The 21,326-nt window shown below is 38.2% G+C and overlaps 1 protein-coding gene across 2 annotated transcripts in view; it reads left to right on the forward strand.

The window, feature by feature from the left end:
* Positions 1-5,180: 5,180 nt before the first annotated feature.
* The window catches only part of AFG1L (AFG1 like ATPase), a 59,391-nt gene continuing 43,245 nt past the window's right edge, over positions 5,181-21,326 (forward strand). The window contains exons 1-4 of one of the 2 annotated variants that reach the window (XM_056488936.1): positions 5,181-5,297; positions 11,735-11,958; positions 19,413-19,464; positions 20,090-20,191. In XM_056488936.1, the coding sequence (XP_056344911.1) occupies positions 5,210-5,297; positions 11,735-11,958; positions 19,413-19,464; positions 20,090-20,191 (466 nt within the window). In that variant the 5' untranslated portion in view covers positions 5,181-5,209. Of the gene's footprint in view, positions 5,403-11,734; positions 11,959-19,412; positions 19,465-20,089; positions 20,192-21,326 lie in introns of both variants that reach the window. The other variant, XM_056488935.1, reaches the window with a different exon arrangement.

The raw sequence follows: 21,326 nt of genomic DNA on the forward strand, positions 1-21,326 counted from the left end.
TATTTTCTCCAAAAATCTGTGTAGGCAGTAGGAAAAACGGCAGACTGCCTACAAATCACATCCAAGAGACACAAAGTTAACATCTGGCAAGTTTAGTTAGCTGTTGCCTGTGTTAAAAAGGCAATCAGAAGGCAGAGATGATCCCAAAGTTCAAAAATGGTTCATGCCCACAACCGGTATACCATGGGTGATTTGCTTGGTAACTTTTCTATGAATTTCTTTGTCATCACTCCTTCAGTGCTGTTTCTCCCACTTACTAGTACACCTTCCTTTCTTTCCACTAATAGCTGCCAACTATTCACTCTATAATTATAAACAGAAATGAGGCTGACAAGAGTTTTACAAAGCAGGAATGAAGGGGAGCTTTACCTGAGTTATACTAGTTATTAAACTGGTTGTGCAGCAAGGCAAGAAAAAACTCATTAATTCTGAGATTACATTTGCATCTGGAAAAGCTTTTCTTTGTTACACAACTTATGCTGCCACATCTGACTGCAAATGTGAAAAAGAAAGAGCACTGGTGTTGTCTTAACTATAGTACATTGTCTGATTCCTGGCCAAGCCTGGTTTCATGATCTGTTAAAAGCAGCAAAAAAGTGTCCAGTATACTGTACATTTAGGAAGTTGCTGAGTCTGTGATGAATAAAGAATTTGTTCTCATGCTGGGTAGATGCTAAGAATGAGGCTAAGTGAATGTTTTTCTCACAGCATAACATCTCAGTAGCACTATTCTGCTTTTCCTATCAGGGATGACTGGTGCTAGAGAGCCTTGTGGAGGCTACAGGGACTGACTGTTTTAGTACCCATTTGTCAACAGCATTGGTATATAGAGGGGTTGCAGTGACTTGGTGAGGTGTCCCATCTCTGTTTTTCCCACTGAAGTCAAAGACAACTCTTCTGAGCTGGGAGACAAAGGGGAAGATGTTCATCTTCATGACCAGCGCACCCCTTACATCAAGAGAAAGCAAAAATGCTATACTGTCTGTTGAGTCAAGGAGAAGGAATGAAGGTAGGGGAAAAGCAGAGTCCTGGGAGCCTCTTTGTTTCCTTTTAATCCTCAGAAAATGCATTTGTTTACTTTGAATCATGTAGCAATTTTTTTTTTATGTGATCATGAGACTAGAGCTATGCTATATGTAGTTGTTTCTTCATGATAGAAAGGTTCTTTTCTCAGCATGACGGTGAGCATAAACCCAGAAAATAAAGTTTTAATTCTGTTTCTGACATGCACTTTGGGCCAAATTTCAAATTTGGACAGAGAGGTCAGCTGTATTTGTAGGTTCAAAGATTAGATCAAGCTTTAGAATTGGACTCAGTAATCCTTCTGGGTCCCTTCCCAGTCAGCATATTCTGTCACATGAAGGTGATAGAATCACATTCATCTGTGATTTCATATCAGTGAAAATCCTAGTGAACCTAAATTCTTTAACAATCAGGTTCTCAACGATTTGTTATTACACCTTGTTTATTAAACTACAACACAAATATTTTCTGGCATAACTTCAAGTGGCAAAATGAATACTAGAGTCTCACAGCATGGACCCATAGAAGCAGTGCTAATGGGTGATTACTTCTGGAATTTTGGGTAGTAATAGTTCTACAGTAGTTCTTTGTTTCTTTCTTTGGTGTTTTTTTTTTTTTTTTTTTTTTTTTTTTTGAAAGAAAGAGTCACATTTAACAGGAAAGGAAACCAAGTCTCTCCACTATCCAGTTAGGACTCGCCAGCCTTTCTGACAAGTGTCCAGGTTAGCACATTTTAGACAGCATAGGCATATTTTGTCAGAACTTGTGGGGAATGCTGACTCAGGATAAGGCAAAACCCACAAGGCATTGAACTAATTGTGAAATGCCTTGTGTGGAAAAATGACTTCCTGATCCCTGCAGTAGCTGCCAGACATGCTGCTTTGAAGCATGGTGTTTGAATGTCTGCATTGTGGTCCTGCCTGCAAGATAATTACATTAAGCTTCTACGTGTATTTTGTAATATCTACATTTGTATATACATCCATATACTATGAACTCCTATTCTGAGGGATATTGAGTAGTGCCTGTGTAGCTGAATACTGCACTGAATTTCTAATACATTGAGCTATTTTCGCTGACTGAGATGCAAACTGTAGTGTAGGACCACTTTTGGCTATCTGGCAGAGTAATAATGCAGCAGGGTTGAACAAGTGCCAATTTAATTTCCACACAGTTTTAATGCCACATTTTTGATGGTGAGCAAAGGCACAGGTACAGGAAATGAAGGGTACAAATGTACCACAGAATGGATCTGTACCTGTTACAGGACATAAACCATGGTAATCTACAGAAATGTATTTGAAAGTCCTGTTTGTTTAGGTTAACACCAAAACTTGTTTTTGTCAAGTGCTTACAGCCATAGGACAGTGAGTTCCTGGGATGTGCAATCCAGTGCATGGTGGCATTTCAGTTGGCTAGTGTATAGACTGCATTGCAGAGGGTTTATTCCTTTAGGTAGAAGATGTCCAAATAGATCCAAAATTAGAAGTTTTCCTACACTGCCTTGCATAGCAAGGTTAAGAAAAAAACAGTGACAATTTAAATAAATCAGATGTTTTTGCTAAAGATTATACTGTCATTTTCTCCAATTATTCTTGACATTTCACCCATTCATATTGTGATCTGAGTTAATAATGGAAGAAAACTCAGCTCTTGTTGCCTTGTTTATTCTTTGTTCTCAAGGAGATAAGCTGTTTATAAAGATAACTTATTTGTTATTTAAATCACTTTTACAGAATTTGTTTGTTTCCTTGTTTGAGTTTCTAAATATATTGCAACAATTGTGTTGCATCTTTGAGATGTCTATTCAATTCTCTATGATTTGTACTGGAATTCATTTCTAAATGGGCACAGGTGTTGATAGCTATAATATGCTGGAATGAGTCAAAACCAATAAATGCCTGATAGAGGAAAGATGAAAGAAAATGCACCAAAACCAGCTCTTTTAGGATGTGATAAATAGGCACTTTAATTCACTACTTAATTAGATATATAGCGCTGAAGATGTGCCTAGAGCAACTACGTATTTTAAACAGCTGAACATGCTAGAGTGTAACTTCAATCACTGCTAATATTTTCAAGATCATAAACATTATTTTTAGAATTAGCAATACTATTCAGCATATAATCAACTTTTGTTCGCAAGCTGTTCTACAATTCCCTCAAGCAACATTTTCCAATACTTTAGTAAAAAAAAAAGTTCATTGATAGTCTGTGAAAACTACTTGCTCACTTTCTGATGTTGCACAGAAATTTAATGCAAGAATGAGATATAGCAGTTCTGATGTTGCAAAACCAAAAGCCACGTTAAGCATTTCCTCCGTGCTTTACCTGGAATAGACACTCTGTAGACTATTTCTTGCACAATGCACTCTGCAGGCAACATGTCCTGAAGCCCTATCCTGGCATTTGGGTGCATTTCTGATGGGAATGACAGGCTGGCCAATGAGTGAATGTTATGGTTAGTGATTCCTGAGTAACAGTACCCTTCTCTTGGAGTGCAGGCATTTTGCTTTGTACCTTTCTATCAATAGAATTTTGTAGTTGCAGTGGAGGTGCTTGAAATAAGGCAGTCAGGTACCTGCCAAAGGAGAAGGGTGGTCAACATTCTCCTGAGTTCTCAGGAATCCAGTGAAGGTATTTGAACTGCTACCAGAGACAAGGTCTACTGTATGCTAAGCAGACACTGAGACTAAATCAGCCTCTAGGGTTTGAATTATCTCCAGAGAAATCTGCCTTTATGTCAACATGTTGCATTTTAAATATATGTCCATAGGCATAAAAATTATACTGGTAGACATAAAACCGATACTGCTGATGTGCAAATAGGTTGTAACTCTGGACAGGGATATTTGCCCGTAATATTTTACAGATATCTGTCATTAGTATTTTGTGGTTCACATTTTTAGAGAAAAAAGCAAATAGCACAAGATAGAAATTATGAGCAAATGCAAATTCAGTTTCCAAAACTCCCTGATGACAGCTGTGCAGCACAATACAAATTACAGACTCACAGAATGGTTAGGGTTGGAAGGGACCTCCAGAGGTCATCTAGTCCATGGCAAGGTCACCTTCATTCAGGTGGGTTTTGAATGTCTCCAGAGAGGGAGAGCCCATGACCTTCCTGGGAGCCTGTTCCAGTGCTCTGCCACTGTCAATGTAAAGAAGCTCTTCCTTGTGTTGAGGTGGACGAGGAAGTTGTTTGGAAACGGGAGTGCTTGGGTAGGGCAGTAAGATGTTGTGTGCAGCTCCAGGTGAGTCGGAAAGTGGATTTGTACCCAGTGGCTGAAGTGGCTGTGTAGGGACTGTGGCCCTGGGGCAGGCAGGCAGGTGGTTCCTCAGGGACTCTCCCACTGCCTGCAGCACAGTTTGGGGGGAAAGAGAGGTGGAAGGAGCCAGGGACCTGCAAAGGACCGGGGGGTTGCTGGTTGACAGTGGCTCAACATGAGCCAGCTGTGCCCAGGTGACCAAGAAGGACACTGGCATGCTGGCCTGGATCAGCAATAGTATGGCCAGCAGGACCAGGGCAACGATTGTCTCCTTGTACTCAGCACTGGTGATGCTGCACCTCAAATCCTGTGTTCAGTTCTGGGCCCCTCACTACAAGAAGGACATTGAGGGGCTGGAGCGAGTCCAGAGGAGGCCAATGAAGCTGGTGAAGGGTCTGGAGCACAGGTCCTGTGAGGAGCAGCTGAGGGAGCTGGGGGTGTTTAGCCTGGAGAAAAGGAGGCTCAGGGCTGACCCTATTGCTCTCTGTAACTGCATGAAAGGGGATTTTAGCCAGGTCAGGGTTGGCCTCTTCTCCCCAGCCAGTGACAGGATGAGAAGACAAAGCCTCAAGCTGCGCCAGGAGAGGCTTAGGTTGGACATGAGGAGGAATTTCTCCACAGAAAGGGTGATTAGACATTGAAATGTGCTGTCCAGGGAGGTGGCGGACTCACCGTCCCTGGAGGTTTTTAAGAAAGACTGGACGTGGCAGTTAGTGCCATAGTTTAGTCGACACTGTGGTGTTGGGTCATAGGTTGGAGCCGATAATCTCAGAGGGTTTTTCTAATCTAATCGACCCTGTGATTCCATGACTCAGCCGGGAGCGGTTCGCCCAGCAGCGGCCGCGCCCGGGCTCCCCACAGCCCCGCGGGACTCCATTTCCCAGCGCGCCCCGCGCCCTCGCCGCCGCGCCGGGAAGATGGCGGCCCTTGTGTCGCCCTTGGCTACAGCGCGCTGCCTGCTGCGGGCTCTGGGCTGCCGCGCCCGCCTGCTCCCGCCGCACAGAGGTCAGTGCCGCCGCCGCGGCTCTCGGGGGCTCGCCAGGCCCGGGCGGGCGGCAGGCTGCCGGGGCGCCGCGCAGGAAGGGCACCGAGGAGCGGTCGCAGGAGCCGGTGCGTGCCTCCCCTCCCCGCCGTGCCGCGGGTCTGTCCCCGGCGGAGGGGAGGTGGGTGGCGGTGCCGGGCGGGGCACGCGGCAGCCGCCGGGACGCGCTCGGGCCCCGCCGCTCTGCCAGGACCTGCCGCTTCCGTCGCGTTCCCCGGCCTGGGCTTGTCCGCGACCCGGCCCCGGAGGGGACCTGCCTGTGAGGCGGCACCGGGAGTCGGCCCCGGTCCCCGTGGGGACCCGCGACGGGAGCCCGTGGCTTCCCGGTTTGGTGATGCCGCTTTCCCCGTGGGAAATAGGGCCTCGGAGCGCTGCCTGGTTAGAGCCTTGCGGCTGCACCGGGCACTCGGTGCCAACGCTTTGGCCGGGCTCGGGGACTGTTCCCCTCAAGGACCCTCCGGTGCATAACGAACCACAGCTGTGCTCTGTCTTCGCAGCTTGTATTGAAAGTCTCTTCAGTGCAAACATTTGTGGGGTTTTGTTAACTTGAGGCTTAGGTTGAGAGCAGAGGTCTTTTTTCTTTAGTGAGGGCTCTTCATTCACTGCCAGTCTGACTGAAATGTGAGAATTCAGCTGGTGATGGGTGGGTCCCAGGATTGATAAGTGTTCACATCCACACATTATGTTGTAATAGTAGAATATTTATACATCCTAAGAGAAATATACAAGCTCTGCAGGTAGTACTGTAGTTACATGTGTTTTATTTGATACTGTCTAACACTTGGACTCTATGTAGGTTGTTTTTTACAACCAACATTCTAGCATTTAGAAAAAGTTGTCAGAGCAATCCAGTGGCTTTAGGCAGTTTGCCAGCTTCCTTGTTGAAGGGAAGGTAGTCCTTGCATGTGTTGTTTGAGGACATCAGACTGCAGGGATGGACTGCCATCATGGAATCGATTAAAAATCTTGATTTTACAATTGCTAGTTTGTAGTATTTTCTTTGTTTTTATGATCTGCTTTCCACAGTTTTGTACCTTTTCCTTAATTAAGGAAAGGAATGACAAATATTATCTGTGTAAAGTTCTGATTTCACTGATACGCTTCTCTTGTCTTTCCCTATTTTCATCTGTGGGTCAGGTTGTGCATGGAAAAAATACAAGTAATCTTCTAGCAGAATAATGTATCAGGCATGTATGCAAAAAATAAAATTCTAGTTCCAACTCATGTTTCTCTAGAAGATCAAACTGTTTCATATGCTGTCGGAATGAATGGCCTTGAGTGATTCATCTAAGGTCATATTGTGAGACAAAAATGCAAATCCTTGTCCTTATGTTTTAGCTGCAAGCTGTTTCTTCTGGTTCGAGCTACTAATTTCAGCAAGTGTGGGGCTTTTATGTTTTTTACATATTGGCCTAACATCTTCAATTCATGCAGATGACTTAGTGTGTGTATGCCCCCCTCCCCGACCCCTCCCCAATTTGGTTGGTTGTATTTTGATTTTTTAAGCTTTCTGTTAAGCACTGGAAAGTAAATAATTTTTTCAAATCACCTCCTCTTACATTCTTGTCATTAATCATAGTGCAATTATTTTGAAGGGAGCATTTGTTTATTATGGGACTATAAACATATTTTTAGCTTTATACCTTGCACATGATCTCTTTCCCAAGAAGCTTACATGACAAGTCTTTGTTCTTCTGCAAGTTTATGCAAGTGCTTAACTTTACCACGTGTGTTTAATTTATCCAAATCATTGTACATCATGGGGCAATTTACCTGTTTGAGACTGATTCTGCAAAGCTTGCATATATATTTAATAAAAAATGAGATAAGAGGACATTATTATTGTTTACAGGTGCTAGCATGAAAAAAATCCTTTCTGATTTATGCTACCTTTGCTCCTGTTTTCACACAGGAAAATAACCTTTGGAGCTACAAGACTGTACCATTGACCTTCCTCTTCACTGTGGTGTCATCTAAGAAGGAAAGATTTGGCAGAAGTTCTGTTACCAGCTTAATCTTGAGATTAGGATGGTCTCTGATACCACCATCTGCCTCTTGATGAAAGTGCTTTCTGACTTCCAAGTCCTCTCTTTCTGTCGTGCCAGTTGTTTCATAGGCAGTTTTCACAGCTTTACACTAAGAGTTTCAAGGTTTGAAGCAGTTTGGCTTCATTGTGACCCAAACTAATATTCTGAACTTCAGCTTCGATTACTGAAACCATGGCAGTTTTTAAATGATGGTTTCTATTAGTATTCTTTCCCTCTCTCCACACAAATTCCAGGGTTCATGAAAAGCTCTCAAGGCAGGTTGCACTGGCAGAGCACTAATGAAACAGGTGTGATCCTTGTACCTTGCATTAAGACCAATTTAGTAGAATCTATTCCAGCTTCTTGATCATGACTGTCAGCAAAGGTGGCACTTGGGTGTTTTTTGGGGTACTTAATTTTGGTGTGGTTGTAGCTTACATGAGTTTGATTTAGATGCAGTTCTCATACAACTCTTGGTTGGAAATATTCTTTAAGACAAACAGCAATTAACCATTACAGCAAAGAAGGAAGGGGAAAGTGTTAATTCTCTACCTTGTACCTCGGTTTCCCTTCTGTGCTCTCAACCTCTTGGCTGCTGTCAGGATCAGTTTTGGTATGCCACAACTCAATTTCCATTTCAGTTTTTCTTCTTCATTAATAACTCCAGTGCTTGCCTCAGAAGTGACTGTTGCTTTTACAAGCTTTGTCATTGAAACTCACATGCCTTTTTCTGTGTTATCTCAGTTCTAAGCAGCAGTAGAAAAACTCAACAACACACTGATCAGTTTTCCAATTTGCTGCTTTCTTCCAGAGCAGAAAGTCACTGGAGTTAAGAGCATTTTTATGTTTTTATGTAGGCATTAATTATCATTGCATTGGTAAATGTCAGTTTACCAAATATGTCTTAAGTCCCTCACTTGAAATAAATTTTTTATAATTCCAGATTGGCATTTTTAAAAGTAAGTTTTATTTGCCTTGTTGAGATTTTCCCCTCCAGTTTCTTTATTTTTTTGGGTGTATCATGGTAGGTCTTCACTGCAGCTGTATCTGTGATCCTTGTATGTGTAAGCAGAAAGGCAAATGCAAAGACCTAACTATATGGTATGGAATAAAGTGAGATTATACTTACATATGTATGTTTTGGGAACAGGAGTTTAGGAAAAAAGTTGCACCTTGGTATCAAATCTAAAGAAGCAGGGAACGTCAGATTAAATGTGGTAACATCCAACACTGTCCTGCACCCTGAAGGTGGGAAAGGTAGGTTATGGATAACCATAAGTCTAGTTTTACACTGTTCTGTCTAAAACTAAGTGAACAGTGACTTGATGTTGTGCTTTTCTATAGCTGTATCTAGAACTCTGGTGTAGGGGATGCTTTTTCTGTGTGTGACACTTGAAGACTTCAGAAGGGAGCTAATAAAAATTGAGTTGCAGTTTCTGTAATACAAAGATGAGATAATGAATTAGATAATGAAACGAAGATTAGATAATTAGATAAGGAATAAATGAAAACCCCTATTTTGCAATGTGGAGAAGAGGGTTGTAGGACTGCAGTTACTGCACTGAATCATAGGTGATTCCTATAGCTGAGTGATTGATTTTGCAATCTGTTCTACAAAATGCAGGTTAGAATGGAGCGTGTGCATTTTTTTCTGTCTCTTAGAATATTTTATCACTTGTATAGCTACGTTCTGTTGACTTATCTCTAAAACCCCCATATACTCTTTAGTAGTGTCTACCTTTTTTCTGCAGCTACATGTTTGAGTTTATGACTTAACCAGTTCCTGGGTGTCTCCTGGTAGTGCACTATAGTGTACTCCTATCATATTTCAATCCCAGTGTTCAGTATTATTTTAGGAGAACAGTGAGTGATTTGTGCCAGGACACCCTCTGTGGTGATTTGGGCATAGTCTCCATCTCTGTCATGTGTTAATGACAGAGTATTTTCTCCCACTCCCAGGATAGTTATCTGTGAGTACACGTAATCTGAGACAAACCCCATGCTTCTGAGCATCCTACTGGTGTGCTTTGTCCATGGCCAGGAAGGTCATGAGTCACAAATCCTTTCTTACCCCTAAATCAGCTTATTTTTATTTTCTTCGATCCTGTGGTTAGCAATAGGAACTTGAGAATTTACATATATAAGGGGACACACTGAAGCTCTTGGGGCCATCAACTTCTATGTATGGCAAAGGCATAGATACTTCAGAGGTGAGGATCACAGGACTGAGGTTGACTTTTTGGAAGTAGAATAATGAAAAACAAGATGAAAAAAATTTGAGAGATCATCTGAGGAAGCTGATCTAGTGGAGGGTGTCCCTGCCCACAATGGGAGTGTTGGATCTCGATGATACTTCAGTTCCCTTCCAGCCCAAGCCATTCTATAATTCTTTAAAAGTGGTCTTTGCCTTTCCCTTTCCCTTCAGAGGTAGGTTGTGCTGACCTGTTCCTGACAGATTTTCATCTAACTTATTTTTAATATTCACCCCACGTTGTTGGAAGTTTTACAGCTTCTAGACTATTAATCTATTTCATTACCTTAATTACAGTTATTAAGTTATCTGTATAAATACCATTTCTTTTCATTTTTCTCAGTACCCTGTTGTATGTATCTGGAGACAGCTATATCTTCTCTACTGGTTTTAGTCACATTTTTGCAATAACAGACTTCGAACTCAACTTTCTTCATGTGATCTCTTTAGATAGGGATGAGCTAATTACACTTGATTCAAAGCAGCAACTCAGTTCCTCCAGGAACAAGAGAATTTGGTGCAATTATTTGCTGCAGATACAGTGACTGTCTTTTTATGGAGAAACTATTACTTGCAATAAATAAATGTAACTTGATCTAGTAATTCAGTTTTATTGTTTTCTAATAGTCTATCTTTCTTATAACTATTTAAAACTCATTTTTTGTTTTTTTATGGCATCTTTGTGGATTGTGACTCATATTTGAAAAAATAGTTCTTTAAATCTCCATTTACTCTCTCATTTGGTTCATATTTCTACTAACATATGATGTGAAAATTGAAGTGTCTTCCAGGGCAGACTAAATAGAGCGAGGTTTTTTTTCCCATTTTTATTTATATTAGAGTACTTGTGTTTATTTTAGTTTATTTTTTCCTCTAATAGTGTTATGATATTGTCTCACTGTCATTTTGTGATCCAGTGTAGGTGTTGGATTCTTTTTTGCGGAGGTATCCTTTAGCTGCTCATTCCCCATCTCCTGAGTTAATTGTTTTTTCTAAATAACATGCTTTGTCCCTGTTGAATTGCATCCTATTTGTATTAGATTATTTGTTCAGTTTGTCAGAATTTACTTGCCTTCCAGAGTGTCTGCAGCCCTGTCCTTATTTTCTGTTATTTGTGTTCCCAGTCCATGTACTTTATTTTGCCGTGTATGGCATGGATGGAAATTCAGGGTTGCACCAAGATGAGATCCTGAGCCCTCTATGAAACTCTACTGCAGATATACACGTAGTTTAACTGTAGTAATTACTTATTACATATCCTTTTTCCAGCTGTTTTGTACTTTTACTTGCAACATTCTTTCCTACTTCATAGATGGCAATGCTATGTGATAAATCATTACTGCAATTAACATGCTTTTCCTTTACCCATTAAGAAATAATGTTTTTCTTTATTATTCTTAATCTTTTAAATGACACTGGAAGCAAAAAAGATATTTGACAGCTTTCCAGTGTATGCCATTGTTTCTGAAATTAATGATTTGGCAAGCCTTCTTTGTAATCTTGCACACTCTTTCCTTTCCTAGTTATGTCTTGCTTTATGTATAGCAATTCTGACTTTTTTTTTTAAATTTTTTTTAATGTGTTGTTTCTGACAGTATTCCTACCTTGTCTTGCCTCTATCTCTTCTAGGCAGAAGGTAATGCCAGCAGATCAGATGTGCGGCATTGCAGAGCTTCACAGCTGCTGCCTTGCTTAGTGTGGTGTTTGAGTCTTTCAGCTTCCTTACAGAACTCTTGGTTTGGTCTCTTGTGTGTTGACTTCTAAATATTTTCTGAAGTTTTACCTAATGGATTATCTATTTAGAGAAATGCACTTTGGAATTTTTAAATGGTTTTACCCCAGTCTGGGAAAAAAAAAGGTCAAAACTTCCCTTGCAACAGCTCATCCAAATCTTACCATCTAGCTGGACTTCTTAGAATGTGTGTTTGTTAATAAAATAAAGGAATGTTAAAACATACTACTAGAGTAAAGTTAGAAATTGAGTTAAAGAAAAATGAAGGGGTAACCAGTGGTTATATAGGTGTTTATATATGTCTTTGTGTAAACTGTTAAAAATATGTGTTGTTTATAAGGAATTGCTTTTAAAGACTTGTCTATTAATTTGCTACTTTTATTTTTACAGCCTATACAGCTCAGGCAGATGAGAAGACAGGCCCTGGTGCCCCTACAGATGCTCATGCTAGAGCTTTACTGGTTTGCAATGGACCTTTAGAACATTATGACTTTTTGATTAAGCACAAACAGCTGAAGAATGATGAGCAACAAAGAAGAGTTGTGCAACACCTGCAGAAATTGCATGAGAGCCTTAAAGGCTACAGCATTGATTCAAAAAATGTTCTCTCAAAGGTGAGATTTATAATGACAAAAGTATTTTTTGCATTTATATTTGCTCATAAGAATGTGCTTATAATGCATAAATTTCTGTCAAGAGCACAAATTTTATTTTTGCAAGTGTGTCTTTCCAGATCAGTCTTCATGTTTCAGTCTCTCTTCTTTTTTTGTTTGTAGAAGCCAGTGGCAGTCCAGAAGTAACCAAATTAAATATTATTGAAATAATTCTGCAAGAAAATCTGATAATGGTTTTAGTTATGTCCATTGCCTACCTTTCCAAAAATGTAATTTGGTTATAGGAGAGAGGGGCCTAAACCACGTTTTAATTCTCAAGCACCGGTATTATACTCGTGTGTTTGGATGACATAAACTGAACACCAGTGTCTTGTATTGTAACAGATATTCCACATTATATTTCCTCATCATAATATGTACCAGCCATGAGTGTTAAAAACAATTCTTCTCCATGTTGCTAGTTTCCAGGTGGGGTAAGGAAAGAAGGCCTAGGTATACTCTGTACCGTTGATGTGGTTATGGGGGCTTTTCAAAGGATTCATGAAAGTTTAGACATTCCCCTGTTGCATATTCCCTTAACGATCATAGTGCTGTTAGCCTGCTGTTGCATCTCTGTAACTTTCCCCTGAAGCTCTTGATGCAATGTTTTCTAGACTCTTTTTGACAGTACTTTCACTTTCTTGTACTTTCACTTTTCAGTACTTTCTTGTTTTCATCTGTTATTCTCAGATTGCTGCTCTGGTGACCTTGCACCTGCAAATATTGATAGCACTGGTATGGCACATTCTCATGGGAAGCAGCTAGAACTGATGTGGGAATTCTCTCTTCAGCTTTCCTTGCCTCTTGTTTTGTGGATCTGAGTTTATATCCCAGAAAACCAAATGTAGTGCCCAGCAAAGCAGATAAGACATTTAATTCCTTGCTAAATATTGAGCACTCATGGATGTGCACATAAGTTGAATGCCCAGTGAATGTGCACCTGATTAGCATATTCCACTCAGCACAGTTGTAAGCTATGGTCAGAGGAAACAACTAGAGTGGGGTGTTTGACTAAGTCTCATGATAAAAGTATAGTGTTGGGGAAAAAGCACGGCAAAATATTCATTGCTGTCTCATCTGCACTTTTCCTGCCTGCGCTGGAGAGACCTCCCTGTCCCTGGGAGGAAGAAAACAGTCAGCGTTTTCCCCAGCTAGACTCCTAGACTCTGAGTGGTTTAGTTTTTTTTGTATTGTTGTTGTTGTTGTGTTTTGGTTTTGTTTTGTTTTTGTTTTTTCTTTTGTTGTTGTTTGGTTGGTTTGGTTTGGTTTTCATCAGAAGTAACTTTAACATTTATGGTCAATAAATGTTCTTTGCAGTCCTTGCTAACAAATCTCCATATCAGCCTTTTTTAGCATTTATTACACAACACTCCTCATCTCATGGGGATATATAGCATCTAAATATGCTACTCTGTTAAACTTGTTACCCAGCCATGCCAGATTGTTCTCTTACCTGACACAAATACTGCCTTTTGTTTGCAGAGCAAGACTAAATGATGTAGCATGAGATCAGGGGAGCCAAAGCCTAGAGGGCTCAAGTGCCTTTAAATGGCGTGCTGTCCTCTGGCCTTCAGGCACCAAATAATAAAATAAATTAACCATTGTAAGGCTCATGTGATGGGTATTAGCTTTAAGGTGTGAAAAAGTAGAGAAGAGAACAAGTGTAACACCTGTAAATGGGGCTGTTTCAAACAAGCAAGAGTAGCAGGGTGCAGGGCATTGGGGGACACACCTGCCTATCTGCTTCCTACATCCCCTGAATGTCGTAAACTCGGATGTGTAGCTGGAGAACACAGAATTTATTAATTTTCATTTTTTAGAAAAAAAATGTTATTATGAAGGCATTGGCCTTACTGTCAAACTTGAGGATCAGTAGGCTAGAGCATTTTGATCTTTTCTGGCAAGTTGATTTGGATATTATGTTCTAAAAGCCCAGCTCTGGAGAATAATTTTGAGAGCTGACTTGTGTTAACTGGAGTACTCCGAATCATTGTTAGTTGTTAGAGCAGGTGTTATGGCTTTGTAAATCAAGCATTATGTGGGTTTATTATTTACTGATTCTTTGATTGGGAAGTGTGAATAGGGAAAAAAGCTTGTATTACAGAGAACAAATACCAACCTTATTCAAATTTGGAAGTATGATGCTGCTGTGTCTCTATGTAACTGAGCTAATTGCAGTAAAGCTAGACTGATACTTTCTTACTTAAATGCCATTTTTTACTTGAGAATGTGTTTTTCACTACTTCATTTAAAGCATTCCACTTCTTCATTTAACATTTCTTTAATTTTAAACCAACTTCTATAAATTGTTGTATGGCTCACTGATGGAACTGATGAGTCAGTGGGACACAGCTGAAGAACTACTTGCTACAGGGGTGTTGGTGCAGTTTGAGGGTTTTCTTCTAGAGTTTCATTTTTCTACGGAAATCTTAAGATTGGTAACCAGGCTGAGCACTATAGTGCTGTGCTATACATAGAAACCCCAGAAAAGGGGAGCAGGGACTTTTGCATAAATCTGTCAAAGTCTGCTAGCTTGTGTAATTAAATGAAATCATGACTCAGGAGAAGTCGTCATAATTGCTTTGTTCCTCTTCTGCTGTCTTTGAAGAAGCAATTTGCCAGTTCAAACAGAGCTCCTTATGAGATAAAATGAAGCCAAACAGATGATAGTTTAAATTCTAGTGCAGGCCAGGTTTTGCTTCAGCAAAGTTGTAATCAACATCTTAATGAAGATTTCCCCAGAATAAGTCACGAATATGACTAGGTAGTTGTTAAAATCATAGGCTTATGATAGGTTTGCATCTGTTGAGGAATTTCCTAAGTATGCAAAGTGCTTGGTTTTCTGTTATGGACTTCCAGTGTAGCGATGCTGCTGCAGATTTGGTTCAGTTGGAGCTAAGGTTTTTCATGCCAAGAAGAGCTGGTGCTGAGTACTGCTGTCTGGAGTTGGCCTGGGTTGAATAGGATTTATGAGTGGAATTCATTTGTATGACCAGTAGAAGGCTTCTCCAGGAAATACTAATGATAGAGGTAAATCCTGTATTTGTGAATAGCTCGTTGGCATTCTCCTCTCATGGAGGCCAGGTATTTTGTAACTTTGAATACTGTCACATTTTTATGATAAAACCATTGCATTTCCTTTCTGTTTTGTACTGAAATAGAAATGAAATAAATTGATGTATTTTAAATTAATTAAAGATACATTTTGAAAAAATAAAATACTTTATCAGTTATGCTTAGTATTGTGTAGGTTGACTTCTTGCTTTTTCAGGAGGTTTCTAGCAACTTGAACAGCCTACTTTTAGTATAAAATCTCCTGTATTGAGAAGAAATTAATCAACTGGCAGCTTTTTCAAAATAGAAAACATAGTGGTGCTTGGCATTTCAAGTGTGCTTATTTTTTCTGGCTCTGTCATTGAAGAGAATGTGGTTGAGAGGTTGCAGTGAAGGAAAAGAGGCCATGGAAGAGGAGCCTCTCTCTACCAGCCTATTCTGTAGTCTGATAGTCCTTATTTTACTGCCTGATTTCTTCTGTGATAAAATTGCCAAAGCCTCTTCCAAAGTAGCAGAAACTATGCCAGAAATAGAAACTTATAGTTCTGAACTGTTACTAGAATGGTCTGCTTTAGTTTTAGCTTTGTTCTTCTTTTGTCACTTTTTCTCTAAATAGTTTTATTCACTACAATATGGCAAAAGTAGGATTGGGGAGCAAATATTTATATCAGATACAATAGAGGCCGTTCAGGTTTTTTTTATCCAGAACACTTGTGTTACCTCACAGGCCAAACCTTTCTGAAATGAGTAGTCTGGGGCACACACACACACAGACACACCAGACACCAGCCATTTTCTTCATGGTAATAAAACTATTTTGTTGTGATGTAGGTTTTTTGGGGCATCAGCTTAGAATGAATCTCGGGGGAAAAAACAATTAGTCTTGCTGCCAACCAAGTAGGCTTCTGTTTTTCAAAATTACTCCTCAAATTTGAACAAGGACTTTGATCTTCAACTTGGTGAAAGCATGGCCTTGTGTGTTGAGATATTTTGAGGTCCTCTGAATTGAAGTTCAAGGCCGTAAGAGTTTGCATAGACATTTCAGATCTCCAGCTTTTCAAAATAATACCAATTGGGACATCTTAAGAGTTGTTGAGTTGCTGTACTAATGACTTGAAATAAGCTCAACTATAAGTGAGGTCATGTTTTGAAAAGAGGTATGAACAATAGTAAACACCATTCAAGACCTTGAAAATGTCTTCAGCTACAACAGCAGCCAAAAAGAAGCCTGAAAGAGTGGGAGAAAGAGGCAGTTTTGTTAGCGCTTAAAAAAAAAATCTGCTGTTGGGAGACTTGTCTCTTGAATTTTGCATATTTTAATTAACCATCGTACTATTGACATTCATTTGCACTTAAAAATTTTTCAGGTCAGGGTGTAAATACTCTCAGGAAATGAGTTGCTTCTGGTGTCTGAGCAGGGGAGAAGGTGGGAAGAAGTTGCATGTTACTAAAGATATTCTTCCCTTCAAACTCAAATTTTTTGTATCACTTATTATCTTTTAAAAATTAATTTTAACATCCTTAAATCTGAACATTGTTGCCAAAGAAAACATATTATCAACAAATTTAACACTATTATGCTGAGACCCCAAATGTACCTCAGGATAATATGGAAATGAGCAAGGAGAAGTCATTAATTTAGTTTGTCTTCCTATATTTTCTATTTTTCTCCTTTTCCTGCCTGAAATAAAGTAGACTGTCCTTATTTTAGGGTGACTGGAGGGTCTTCTGCATTAGATCTCCCCTTCCTTCTTGCAGATTGTATGTTTGCATAGAACCAAGATAAGTCTTCTGCTTTCTTTGCCCCTATGTACCATTGAGTGACTGCTTGCTGTGATTTAAATTGAATCAAAAATGTTAATGGGATTTTGTCAACAATCCAAGGGAAATTTCCCTTTTTCTTAGATGACTTCCAGACTTCAGAAGATGCATTAGAATAATTAAAACAAACAAAAAAAAATCTATTTTATGATCATGCAAAATATCTTGAGATAGGTAGGAGGTCTTGAGTTTTCAGTATTAAAAAAAAAAATCTGCTGATGAAGTTTTACTTTTTTGAAATAAATGTGTGTTAAGAAAAAAACCAAACCAACATGACCAAAGAATATAAAAACAAATTCTTAGAGTTGTACAATATCTGATAGGAATGAGGAAGTCATTATCCTAAAGCTGTCAATAATGTGATGTTTAGAAGTATATGTAAAATATTTCCTACAAACTTCTTTAATTGCTGAAACAGGACAAGAGGCTTTCTGACATTTAATTTGTTTTTAGAGATGATCAGCTTCAGCAAATATGTTTGGATCTGCCATAGTATCCATCCTTTTCAGCAATCAGTATTGCTCAAAAATTGCTGTCTTCAAAGGGGGAAACTAATTTCATTTTCTAGATGAACTTTAATGGAACCCAAAGCATTGTATTTCTTTTCTTTAGTCAAAACAAAAGTTCCTTTTTTCTGTCATATGTTATCTGGAAATAAGTATGCCTAAAGAGACAAATATTAAGATAGTTAAATGTAATTAAGAAAAGCTTTATAATGAAAATATTGGTATAAAAATAGGCATTATTATTTGTTCTGGTTGTATAATCTTTGCAAAAACAGGTAAAGCTGTACTCTACACATTGTTTTGTTTTTCTATCTTTGTGTCACTTCTGGTGCAACTGCAAATCACATTAGTACAGCCTTCCTGTATAATAAATTGGATGTGATAGTCTTTTATATTGTTAAAATGATTGTTGGTAATATAAAATTAAACCCAAAAAAATTATTTTTGAAAATGTCTCATTTGGATGTTTGTCTGTTTCTCCTTTTCTCTTTTAACTTTGAGCATCAGTAGTTTTAATTGAGCACAAGCTCTTAAAAACACCGAAAAATATTCAACAATTAAATTGTCTTACAATGCTTTCAAAGTACTAGCAAATAGTTGCAGCCTTGTCAATTAATGGAATAGTTTCCAAACATCTGAAACCCTTTCCAGCCATAGATTGATGATACAAATTTTTGATTACTCTATTAATAGAGATCTAAATTAAATCTAAAAGGGGCTCTTGTGTAAGAGCCATGCTTGCATATTTTCTGAGTGAGCTGGTACTATAGAACTGAGATATTACCCTTCTACTTTTTGGTCATGCATTTTCTTTCATATTTAATTAGTGTTTTGTACAGACTCCTCTATTTCTTTAACATGGCACTGTATTTTGAAAAAAGTGCTTTAGATTCAAGTTGTTTAGCAATTACCCAGCTCCAAATGAGACCACAGGGTTACAATTTTAATTTTCCTCTGTGTTGGCTCAGGCCATAGAGCTCTGAAAGTGGAGCACTTTAAAATAAGTGAATATTGTTCTGCAGTGTTTTTTGTGGATGTCAATTCAGTTTTGTAGATTTGATTGAATTTTGTTGAGATCTCCAGTTTTTTAGACACTGTTTCCTTTTTGAATTATACTTGTAATTTTTGAATTATACTGTGCACAGTACTGGGGGAAAGGGAAAGAAGACTATTTCAAATTGAAAATCTTAGCATTACTGTAAGTTTTTCCATAAAAATATATCCTTGAGTAAAATAGATATTAGGTGTCATGATATATGTCCTGAAAAATATTAAGAAATTTAAAATTTTTTAGCAGTATTTGTTCCAGGTGAAAGTAACTCACTTGAAGAAATGGTTAATAAAAGTCATACTTTGAAAGTATATTTTTATATGTTTATGTATTTATACATCTATAGACACATGCATGTGTATATAGATGCATATTTTTAAAGTTACTCCATTGATTTCAATCATGTTTAAACGAAGATGATTTTGCATTTAATATTCAAAGCTGTGAGAAATAGGATGTACAATGTTCATGGTCTTTGCAGTACTTTTTGAGTCCTAAGTCTAATAGTTTATCTCTTTAGCAGATAATACCTGCTCTAATAGGTATTTAATGTATTTTATATATCTATGAATAGTAGAATACTGCTTTATATGCTTTTTTCCTAGGACTGTTTGCTCAAATGGCTTAATGAGGGAAAGGATTTGTTTTCATGATGGTGGATTTGGAAACATTGAATAATTTTATGTGTTCTGATAAAAGGCACGTGTGCTAGGGTTTGGGATGGGGATATTTTCACAATGATCTAAAAAAGCCCCCAAAATGCCAAATCCCAAGCCCTGCATGTGTGTTTTGCATCTTATGCAGAATTTGCACAATCATGAGATTACTTAGGAATTCTGAGCTAATGATTTAGTCAAGGTTACATTTTGCTACCTAGTGCTCCTGTTGTGGTTAAGTGTAGATACTTTCTTACTTTATCACTGCTATGTGCTTGCTTTTATTTTACCCATATCTGTATTTTCTCTTTTTCTCTTGACTTGCAGTTCTTTGCCAAAACCCAACCCCCGAAAGGACTTTATGTCTATGGAGATGTTGGTAAGTTTCATTTGCATTCAATGGATTTTTTTCTAAATTCATGTCTATTCAAATTCTGAAGTGTCTAAAAGCTTTATGTTTATGTAGCTTTATTGTTTTAATGAATTTTACAGAATGTAACATTATGATGTTATTTAATATAATTACACTCTGAATGCTGGAAGCTGTTTGATTGGACCACATTACTGTGTGTAGCTGTTTTCAGCGTTACCCATTCACTAATATTTAAGAATGCAATTTAAGAATTTGGGAAGTAATTGTGGGAGAGAATTCATATATTCTAGTTGAAACAGTTCAGCATGAAAACATACTTGCTTTCCAAATTAAATACTAACATGTTTTATGGATGTATGGGGAGTAATTCATGCAACCTTTGGGCCATCTCTGTATTTTAAAACAGATAAATAAAAATGTAGTTGTTCCAAATTTTTGAACAGAAAATGTAACTCTTCCTCACAGCAGTCTGGTCTTGTACTTACCCTATGGAAAATTAGTTTCATTAGGGCCAAGCTAACAAACAATCATTACTGTAATCAGTACATACTGCTCTTAAATTACCTTAACATTACTTAAAATTACTCTTAAAAAAAACCTGTTGATTGTTTTTTATTGTTCTTATTTGAAGGCACAGGAAAGACAATGGTGATGGACATGTTCTATTCTCACCTAAAAGTAGAAAGGAAAAAGAGAGTCCATTTTCATGGCTTCATGTTGGATGTACACCAGAGTAAGTGCAGACACAGGTATTGACAAGAATTTTATAAAATACAGTATCTGTGAAAAAGTCTGTTTCGTAGTCATATTAGTCACTGTAATTTTACTTAAATATTTAAGCATAAAGAAAAGTAAAAAAAAAATTAGGAAAAAAGTTAAAGTATTTTAGCATGGTTAATCATACTAGCATAGATGCTAATTGCATATTATTTCTCAAGAAAGAAAAAGATACCAACCTGGTTGTGTATGTAACTTGAGTGTATTGGTTAGAATGAGATCCTTAACTAAATGTTTTCTGGGTACCAATTAGCTTACCTGAAATCGGAAGAAGGCAATTGCTAAAACTGAAAATGTAAAGGTTAAACTCAATCTGTATTTTGCATAAGCAATAAGTAAATCAGGTATAAATGCCAAGGAGAATGGGAACTATTCTGGTTGACTAATTTATTAAAAATGTCAGTAATTTAGAGGAAAAAAGGTAGTAGAAAGAGGTGCATCCTAAGTTGCAGGAACATTTTCTGATCAGCTGAATAAGGTGCTTTGTTTTGACAGGGATGCTGTTCTTGATATTTTAAAAGTTTCTTCTGTTTCTAAATTCTATGACGTTATAATTCTGTCAAACTGTTAACTGTTGCTGTATTTTACAAGTGTTGTGACAGCTGCATTTTTCTTGGGAAGCTGGTATAAATAACTCAAGCCACTTTTAGTGCCCACTTTTCTGTCATTGCTGGGTCACTTGAGATTTTCTCAAGTCCATTTCTTGTCATTTGTGCTAATCTTAACAAAGGTGGCTTCCTTCTGCAGGATATTTTTTTCCTGAATCTTTGTTTATAGTCAGATGCAATACAATCCATGAGACAGTAAATTACGGATTTAATAATCTTACTTTGTGCCATTATCATCTTCACATGTTCAAGTATAACTGTGTTGCTACATCTGCTTTCTTTTAGCTAAATGCATTCTAAGAATAGCTTCAGTGCAAGATAAAACTGCAATTTATATCAGTTTATAGATGATAAAATATAAGTACATAGCATTCAAGACATTTTTGACATTTGTTTTAAGTCTTTCTAAACAAAATAAGCATCTCAAAATCTGTGAGCTTTTAACTGTTTTGTGGATGTGGTTGAAAAGTGTTTTACCCTCTT

This window comes from Oenanthe melanoleuca, chromosome 3 (genome assembly GCF_029582105.1).
Source record: "Oenanthe melanoleuca isolate GR-GAL-2019-014 chromosome 3, OMel1.0, whole genome shotgun sequence".
NCBI lineage: Eukaryota > Metazoa > Chordata > Aves > Passeriformes > Muscicapidae > Oenanthe > Oenanthe melanoleuca.